General features: G+C 46.0%; 1 protein-coding gene across 11 annotated transcripts in view; it reads left to right on the forward strand.

Annotated features, from left to right (window-relative positions):
- TANC2 (tetratricopeptide repeat, ankyrin repeat and coiled-coil containing 2) overlaps positions 1-9,145 on the forward strand; it is a 628,479-nt gene extending 619,334 nt beyond the window's left edge. For 7 of the 11 annotated variants that reach the window (XM_050934871.1, XM_050934877.1, XM_050934872.1 and 4 more), the window contains one exon: positions 1,597-9,145. In XM_050934871.1, coding sequence (XP_050790828.1) covers positions 1,597-3,541 — 1,945 coding nt within the window. In that variant the 3' untranslated portion in view covers positions 3,542-9,145. The remainder of the gene's footprint in view (positions 1-1,596) is intronic. The other 4 variants (XM_050934879.1, XM_050934880.1, XM_050934881.1 and 1 more) reach the window with 1 other exon arrangement.
- Positions 9,146-9,783: the final 638 nt, after the last annotated feature.

Here is a 9,783-nt window from a genome sequence, read left to right on the forward strand (position 1 = left end):
TTTCAGTGCTCCATACTGGGCACTAGAACGATGCGATATTGGGATCTCACTACATTTCAGATGCAGCTAGGAGGATTCCCTCATTAAATCTCCCTGAGGGCCCAGGGAGATGAGATCCCTGCAGAACCTGTCAAGGTTTGAGTCTCTCCCTCCAGCTGAGCACACTGTCACTGCACAGCTGCTAGTCTCTGCTCAGTCAGTGGCATGAGACCCCAGTGTTCCCTGCATGGCAGTGCCGAGCCTCACCGCTAGCCAGAGGATATTTACTGTCTGTCTGTGTAAACATCAGAGCTGAGTAGAAGACACCGCAATTTAACCTCTCATCCCAACGACAACACTTCTAACTGTGCGTCTCCCCTAGCTATCACTGCAGGGAACTCAAGTCTTATGTGGGAGTGAACCCATGACTTTCTCTTCCAGAGACAAGCCCGGCTAGTTGAACCAGACTGACTTTTTGTAGTTTTCCTTGAATGTTTTCCTCCTCCACTGGTTGCACAACATTTACAGACGTTTAAGCCTCAAATGCCTTTTCCAGATGATTTAGCCCTATCCTACATACAAGCAGCATTATTTCCCCGTCTCTCTAATGAAACAGGCTCAGCATGACTCTTTTTGGTTACTTCCTTGTTTGTGCGCCAGCATCACCATTGAGATCAGCGTAGGTCTGGGGAATTCAGTTACCTGACCTGCTCTCCCCTGACTGGGAGTGGGTCTTACCAAAGTGCTGGCAGGCATTTGGGGGTTTTCTTTCTCTATGAGGGAGCAGTGAACGAGAGCATTTTATAAAAAGGCACATGTTGAATCTGGAGGCTGTTCGCCGCCAGGTCACAATCGTGTTCAAATAGATTCAATTTTGTTCAAAAGCTAACAGTGTCCCTGTAAATGACAACCCACCTCCCCTGAATACCCCATCCCCTTACTCCTCACAGGCTAGCCTTTACAGTGTCAGTCCCCAAAAGCAGCTTCCACGGGGGCCTTGCGAGCTTAAAACTGTTGGAACCTCTCCCTGCCTTGTTCCCTTCATCCTGAGGAGACAAACCCAGTGCCAAGCAAAGTCTGAGAGGCAGCCTGGTCTTATGCATTGACTGGGGGAACCCCTGAGTTCTAGAGCCACCCCTGCCATTCTGTGGCCTTGGGCAAGTCAGAAGAAGCTAAATGGGCCACAGGCATGAGCAGCTGCAGCTCCGTCGAAGTGGACAGAGTTGCTCTTGCTTACTCCAGTGGTGGGCTTGGCACTACGTCTGTGCTTCATTTTTCCGTTCCGTAAAGTGGGGAAAATCTGCTGACAATGCTCACGGGGTGCTTTGAGGAGTAATTAATCTGTAAAGCTCTCTCCAAGGGAAAGGATAATTACCGGGCTGAGTTGTGCTGTCCCAGTAACGTGTCTCCCTCCTCCCCAGAATGACTAACAATGTTTTTCTTTGGTTGGTGTAAAGTAACCAAATGGAGACCCATAAGGCAGAGCTCGAGAAAGCCGCTGTAGAGATCACAGCCTCTCCCTAAGTAAAGACAAGCTGCTTAAGCTCTGTAGAATCCCCCAAAGGCTTCATTCAAATCTAGAGTAACTTCAATTCTCATATCTGTCCCCTTGTCAAGCAGGCAGTTTTCAGCAGCCCTGGAGGATCTGAACGAGGCCATCAAGCTGTGTCCGAACAATCGTGAGATCCAGCGGCTGCTGATGAGAGTGGAGGAAGAATGTAGACAGATGCAGCAGCAGCAGCAGCAGCAACCCCCAGTGGAGCCAGAACCCGAAGCACAGCATGAAGAACTGTACTCTGTGCAAGATCTCTTTGAAGAGGAGTATCTTGAGCAGGACGTAGAAAATGTTTCCATTGGCTTACAAACAGAGTCGAGGCCCAGCCAAGGGCTTCCCATCATCCAGAGCCCACCCCCTTCCCCTGCTCACCGGGATTCAGCCTATATTTCGGGCTCGCCTCTTGGGTCACATCAAGTTTTTGACTTCAGATCCAATAGTTCTGTGGGTTCACCAACAAGACAAGGGTACCAGTCCACCTCTCCTGCTCTGTCTCCAACACACCAGAGCAATCATTACAGACCTAGTCCGCCACATACTTCCCCTGCTCACCAAGGTTCCTCTTACCGCTTCAGTCCACCTCCAGTTGCAGGTCAAGGGAAAGAATATCAAAGTCCACCACCTTCACCCCTCCGTAGAGGTCCTCAGTATCGAGCCAGCCCTCCTGCAGAAAGTATAAGTGTCTATAGGTCCCAGTCTGGCTCCCCAGTACGTTACCAACAAGAACCTAGTGTTAGCCAACTCCCTGGTAGACCAAAGTCTCCGTTATCCAAAATGACACAGAGGTCCTTCCAGATTCCCCAGCTTCCTGTTGCAGTCCCACAGCAAGGGCACAGGCTGCAGCCAGCCAAGGCACAGATTGTAAGAAGCAACCAGCCGAGCTCTGCCGTGCATTCTAGTACTGTGATTCCAACTGGTGCTTACAGCCAAGTTGCCCATTCTATGGCCAGCAAATACCAGTCTGCATCAGGGGAAATGGGAGTTGGTCAGAGTAGGTTGGTCTACCAAGGTTCAATTAGTGGAATAGTAGGTGATGGTAGACCAGTGCAACATGTTCAAGCCAGTCTTAGTGCCGGAGCTATCTGCCAGCATGGAGGGCTAACTAAAGAAGATCTTCCACAGAGGCCTTCCTCAGCATACAGGGGTGGAATGAGATACAGTCAGACCCCTCAGATTGGGCGCAGTCAGTCTGCTTCCTATTATCCAGTCTGTCATTCAAAGCTTGATCTGGAACGTTCTTCCCTTCCCTCCAGCCAACTTGGTTCTCCTGATGTGTCTCACCTAATCAGAAGGCCCATTACTATCAACCCCAACGAAATAAAGCCTCACCCACCAACTCCAAGACCGTTGCTTCATTCCCAAAGTGTTGGCCTCAGATTCTCCCCTTCTAGCAATAGCATTTCATCCACCTCCAACCTGACTCCTACCTTCCGCCCTTCTGCTTCTATTCAGCAAATGGAGATCCCTCTCAAGCCAGCCTATGACAGATCGTGTGATGAACTTTCTCCAGTCTCTCCACCTCAGGGGAGTTACCCCAGTGAACCAGCCCGTTCCAGGACCACGCCGTTCATGGGAATTATAGATAAAACTGCTCGGACTCAGCAGTACCCTCATCTCCACCAACAGACCCGGACCTGGGCTGTGTCTTCAGTGGATACTGTTATTAGTCCGACATCTCCTGGAAACCTCCCCCAGCCAGAATCGTTTAGCCCACCTTCTTCAATCAGCAACATTGCCTTTTATAACAAAACAAACAATGCACAGAATGGCCATTTGCTAGAGGAAGACTATTACAGCCCCCATGGGATGCTAGCCAATGGGTCCCGGGGAGACCTCCTGGAGAGAGTCAGCCAAGCCTCCTCATATCCAGATGTTAAGGTGGCTAGGACACTGCCCGTTGCACAGGCCTACCAGGACAACCTGTACAGGCAGCTCTCCAGGGACTCTAGACAAGGGCAGACATCCCCTATCAAACCAAAGAGACCGTTTGTGGAGTCTAATGTGTAAAAGACACTTGTTGGAGTGAGACCCTTATGTTTTCAGCACACGTTTCCTGGCTTGATTCTCACCTATATTTTTATCATTACTATTATTTCTATTTGGTAGCTACATGAGCAAGTTTCTCCAGTAATTTCTGTGTGGTGATCAGACAGCCATGCACGCGCTCAGAATCCTTTGGTATCCAGCTGACGGTGAAACCAACAGCAAACAAGCCAGTATTGTTTGCCCAATTCAGACTGAGTTCTCTCCCAGGTTTCAGCTGTCAATCAGGATATGTTAGTACCCATGGAGTGGGTTAACCCAGCTAGGTCCCCTATGGGAGGTAACCAGCTGTTTGCAAGAGTTCATGTTGGAATCAAATTGGTTTCTTTGGTTTAAGGTGCTCTCATGTAAAATGCTTATGAAAATTCCTAGTGGAAACTGGCTAAGAATTGGCAATGTTTTCAAAATTTACATTATCGGGTATTCCCCTAGACAACCAGAGCCTTCCTCTTCCCACTTGTCTCTTGCCCCAAAGAGCTCATTATCTGCACCAAATGGGGCTTAATTTGCTTTTAATACCGAGTAGCTATGCATAATAACCGACCTGCTTGAGCTGGTTTTATAGCATTTTAATCTGAATTGGATTGTTGTTTTTAATAACGTGGCCTGTCGCAATGAGTGGGGACCATACTTTGACAGCTGCGTTCCAAATGCCACAGTATTGATTTACTCTGAGGCATTTTAAAAATAATCAAACTCTGCCCCTTTTGTGAATTTTAGTCGGCCAAAGGAGTTGGCTAGAAACCTCTTGTGCATTTTGTAAGCAAGATTAACCACAATCTTTTCTTCACACCTCCAGCAGATGATTGCATCTCACACACCCCACCACGTTTTCACCAGGACAGTTTAACGGGTTTTCATTTTGCTCACAAGGAAAATGTGAATAGGAAAACCTTAATGGAGGAAGACATCTTAAATCTTTTTTTTATCATGCTGCATAACGTGACATGGAGGTTTCCAAGCCAGAAAGTGTCCAAGGAGTCACTTTAGTAAAGTCCTTCTCAACACACAGCCTTGCCTTGCCATTTCCTTTGTGTTTGCACCTACTCTTTGGAAGCTGCGTGCGATAGGGAGGGGTTGCACTCCTCCAAGGGATTAATGAGTAAAATGTGTGTTTCTTAGAGCTGCAAGATCTGTTCCTGGAATTTTGGAAGGCGGTTGCTGTGTTCCATACCTGTAAATGTTAGAGACAATGTTTGGCTCTTTAAGGACCTGTAGTTAAGAGAGAGATATTTATAATTAATTTATGTGATCGATTTCAGAAAAATGTTTTTGTTTTGGTCTGGTTTCTTTCTTTTTTTCTTTTCAATCAGATGCTACTAGTGTTGAGTCAGTGTGAAAAGCAGGGGACATTTCCGAAAACCATTTTTACAGAACTTTCCAAGCAGTTTCTGGAGTTGTGTTTGCATAGAGGGAGCTTTCTTTGCATAGGTTTGATTGATTGTTGGTTACGTTTTTAAGCTGCCTTTTCAGTAACTGAGGCCAGACAGCCAGGTGGATGGGAAGAGCAGTAATAGTGTAGCTTGTTTTAAAGCAAACCAGTGCCTGTTGCCTAGCATTGCATCTCATAGCAATTCTTAAAAAGGGAATTGGTCCTTAGACAGAGTTAACGCTGGTTGTTTCCAAAGGGCTACGTGAATCTAGTCGTACAAGGAAACATGCATTGAACCAAATTAAGGGCAGATCCTCAGCTAGTGTAAATTGGCGTCACTCCGTTGTGACCGCAACACAGCTACGATATTTTAAACCAGTTGAGGCTCCAGCTCTAAAACTCTTAGCAAACCCTGGCTTTGATTAGCCTTTCACTTGTGTGGAGCTGGAAATTGATCAGCACCGTTTGTTGTAATTTCACTACTTAGACTAAACTGAGTGGCACCACCCTTGGGACAGGTCAGGCGTGTCTCACTGACAGATGGAAAGTACTCTTGATTTTGCCTCTGTTTTCTTTGGGGATTACGTTTCTTCCTTTTATGTGTCTCCAAGACAGTCTTTGTATTGGAGGTTTGGTTTTTTTCCCCGAAGGGGCAAGAAGGTGCAGCTCAGAATTTTCTCCCTTTGCTTTATGACAGGGATCTCTAAGCAGGTGATAAAAGTGGGAGCCTTCCCAGTTACCTGTGCCTCCTTCCCAACACATTTAGGCTGGGCCCCAAGGAAAGGAAGCTGCATGCACTATTTCTGTCATTGAAAAGGATACTGACCAGTAGTGTTTCTCTCTTTTTTTAAGTAAGTGTGTTCTACCTTATAAGGAGCAACTGATTGTTTGACTCTCCCTACAGTGCACCAACCTAGCTAGAGTGTGTCCATTGATTTTTTTTTTAATAGCATCTTGTTTTTGTTCAAAGCCCCGTCTTTCCTGAGCAAACGAGTGGCTTTTTGTTTAGTTTCTTCTGAAAGGAAAAATTTGACCCCGTCCCTTTTTTTATATACAGTTAAGTGAGACATGCTGCTGCCATAAGCCAGTAATCTCTAATCTTATTGTTAAGAGAATCCAGACTGAATGATCCTTGTCGAAGATAACGCCATTGTAATCTCTCTGACTGCTTTGCTTTGCTATTCACTGCCATGTGATTCCAGTACTGTACTTTAGAAATGTCCCCTAAAAGCACTTAAATGTACAACTTCGGGTTTATGAAGATGTTTTAAGGAGAAAAAAAAACAGCTCACACGTTAACACTAATACAAAAATGAAACAACGCTTAAATACTGTAGTGTGCAGGGTTTTTTCCCACAGTATCGTGTTACATTTTCACAGGATTCTTGCACTAATGGTTTACCATCTGTTCTCTCTGTAAATGGGTGCACTTTACTGTTTGAATTTGTTACTATGATAAATACTGGATATTTAAGCGTGAGTAGTGTCTTCATTAGAAAATAGCATAACAGCTCTTGTCTCAGTGTATTTTTCAAAAAAGAAGTGAAGCAATGAATCAGAACATTTATAGCACAAGAACTAACTGTTGTATATAAGCATCACAAGATGGAGTAATTTTTAAATACAAAACCATTTGCAGTGATTTTTAAAGCGCTTCCCCAGCAATTTTCTTAGGACACCTGAGGGATATTTGTTTCTTTAGTTACTGGATCGGTAAGGAACACGTGTCTCAATCAGTATTTATTTAAACAATCGTTTGTATCTTCGAATAAGTCATAATTAGTAGCTGGCATGGCCATTAGTTTGTATTTGCTGTCATACTTTGTCTCAGTTGTAGAATACACTAGTTAAAGGCAACGCAATAGAGCACAAGACTGACGTTTCACTTGCTGCCCTTCACTCCATCAAGTTAGCTGCATATCTTTTAAGCTTGTCTGCTGAGGAAGGTAGGACAGTACTAGACTGTACCCCCTGGCTGGTGTCAGATTTCCAGGCAGGCTGTACTTAGATCCTGTACATTTCTCCTGTTGGACTAATGAAGCCTGCCAGCATTGCCCCCCCCCCAACCGGCGCCCCACCAGGAGTCCTTGGAAGTCCTTGGAAGTAGGATTCTTCAGGTGCACCAGGTAAAACAGTTTCTTGATGCCTATGTCAAGACCCCAAGAATGTTTTCCTTTGAATGTAGTCAAATATAGTTACTTGTAACCAAACTAGCCACTAGATGGCACTGTGACTCCGCACAGAGTCACCTTGAGAGGGCACTGGGTATTGAACTGTCTATCCCAGCTGTGAGGATCGGGATTCACAAGCTGGAAAGGCTACACTGAACCCCAGGAGAGAGGGCACCAGCTTTGTGTGTGGCTCCACGGTGATCACTACAAGCCAGCTTAGGAATGGTACTGGAGGGTTTGAAGATGGTGCTTAGAGGAGGGAAGTGTTCAAGGAGTGAGGCCCTTGGACCCGTCTCAGAGGGAGAATAGAGCTGGACAGCCTGAGCTGTACCCCCTTCTTCCTTACGTTATGGGGTGCAGAGAAATGCTGTTGTGTAGGTGAGGACTGTGACAGTTGCTGGCTGACCTGGACTGTTGGAATCACATGCATGGTAGCTTAGGGGAGTTTCAGTTGAAGACTGGGCCTCGAATTTTCTTTCTTTAGACATTTTTGTGCACATACATAAACCATCATTTGGATTAAGTAAGTCCTGGCGAGGGTGGCTGCTAAGTACCAGTGACTCCGTGCCCTAGTACAAAGATTATTATATATTCAGGGCTACCCAGAAGAAGTCTAGCTAAAACCGAAGTGCCAGCTACGCCTTACATAGAGCACCAAGCGCGCCTGCTAGTTTTTTACCTTCATTGCTAAGGTGGGTCCTTGCAGATCTGTTGCAAGGTTGTTGTCGTCATTTTTCCTTTGGACGTTCCAGACAATTCATCTACTGATCTTTAAACAAGGGCTTAGGCTAAGAGCTACTGTATCTACTGTGCAGTGTCACAGAGACCTCCACAGCAAAATGCCTTTACTCACTTCTGGTTGCTCAAAGGAAAATTTGGTGGGGATGCATGTGGACACAAGCACAATGGTGAAGGTGGATCTGCTTTTTCAGAATTACTTGAATAATTGATGAACTTTATTCAATCAAACTCTTTTTCTAATACAAACCACTAAGGGCTGAATTATTTAGCAAGATTCATTTGTGTGCAACGCCTGACAACAGCTGAATCACACTGGAACCTTTTACTGATGTATACACAACACCCAGGAGAAAACAAAACGAACACAGGCAGTGCTATTAAAGGGAACGGACACCAGATCAGTACACGGTTTCCTTTATATCCTACCAGCCGTTCGGTTGCGCTCATGTCACTTAGCAGTAACAACCTGAACTGGAGCTTGGCCCGGCCCTTTTACACTCACTGCTCACTTACTTACGAAGGAGCTGGGGATTGGCCACTGCTAGAACACAGTCTTGGTACGGGTTGGTGGGAAAGCCCAGAGCGGTAGGTCACTTTAGCTGCAGTATGCCTTGGTGGGCCCTGACATACCAGACAAATGAGGGGAGTGACTCTGTGTTTAGGTCCATTTTGCCAATACATCAATAACCTAGAGATTCCAATGTGGTCGCTTCCAGCGGCGACGGTGTCATGTCCGTCCAGCATTTTATTGTCCGTAGTATTACAGCATTTTGGTCTCTGTTCCGTCTGCTCCACCTTCAAGAGGATTTGAATTAGTACAAAGATGTACAGTACATACACCTTGGATGATTTGTACTAAATCAATCGTACGATTTGCCATCCTTCAAGACACTTGCTGGGAAGATCTTTAAGACACTTCATTTTCCTTTAGCTTTTCTATAATTCTGATGTAAAGGACTTTCTCTGTACAGTATATTACTCAATGCATGTTCTGTTCTCTCTACGGATATATTGAACACAACACAGTTGTGATGTGGTGCAGGGGGAAAGCAACTCCTGCACTCAGCTGAGGCCCTCAGCCTCTAATGTATAAGGAAAGAAAAACTATTTTTTCCTTTGCTGTATTTGCTTGAGCAGAGTTTTCTTGTCTGTACATGTGAGCTGTGAGATAGATGTGAAAAGTTCAACCGAATGCATTTGCCCCCATGTATACAGATTGTAATCTGTACAATGACCTGTACGTATGAAAAAAATGTACTTATTTATAAATGGTTAACACTTGGAGAGAGAGTCTGGCCTGGTGTTTTCCTCATTGCTACAGCCTGAAATTAAGAGCATTCGATTGTGTCTTAGCACAGCCCTAGAGATACAACTAAACAGCATGCTGCGCTCTACTGATGGAGTCTGTGTGCACCCAGTTAGTGTATGGGGAGGGAGTGTGCCCCCTCTTGTCATCCCCGCTGGATGCAGGAGAATGGACCAGTCTCTATGCCACTGCCCTGAACCACCTACTGCCTGGTAGACGAGATTTCTCCCCATGTGGAGCACACAGGCTGCCGCCATCTCCTGTACCAGTTCCACCACTCCCCCAAGAGGAAAAGGCTCAGTCCAGCACCCTAAGCTGTTGATAAATAACATGCCCTTGACTAACAGAATGGTGTTGCTGGGGAAGTTCGGTGAGCACTGAACCCGAGGAGCCTCAGCTACCACACCCACTCCTCGTGAGTGGCAGCTGTGTAGTCAGAACAGATTTTTGTTGGACTAGTCAGCTTCCGGCAAACAGCATGATGCCAGTGGGAACGATGCTTCCCACAGCTGCAGAACTGCTGCCTCAAGGTCTATAGAACCTCAGGGCCCCTGCTGTGCTGCAGCCCTACTGGCTCGGGCTGGCTGCTCGCGGGGACGCATCGAGTGACTGCAAA

Source organism: Gopherus flavomarginatus, chromosome 25 (genome assembly GCF_025201925.1).
Source record: "Gopherus flavomarginatus isolate rGopFla2 chromosome 25, rGopFla2.mat.asm, whole genome shotgun sequence".
Taxonomy (NCBI): domain Eukaryota; kingdom Metazoa; phylum Chordata; order Testudines; family Testudinidae; genus Gopherus; species Gopherus flavomarginatus.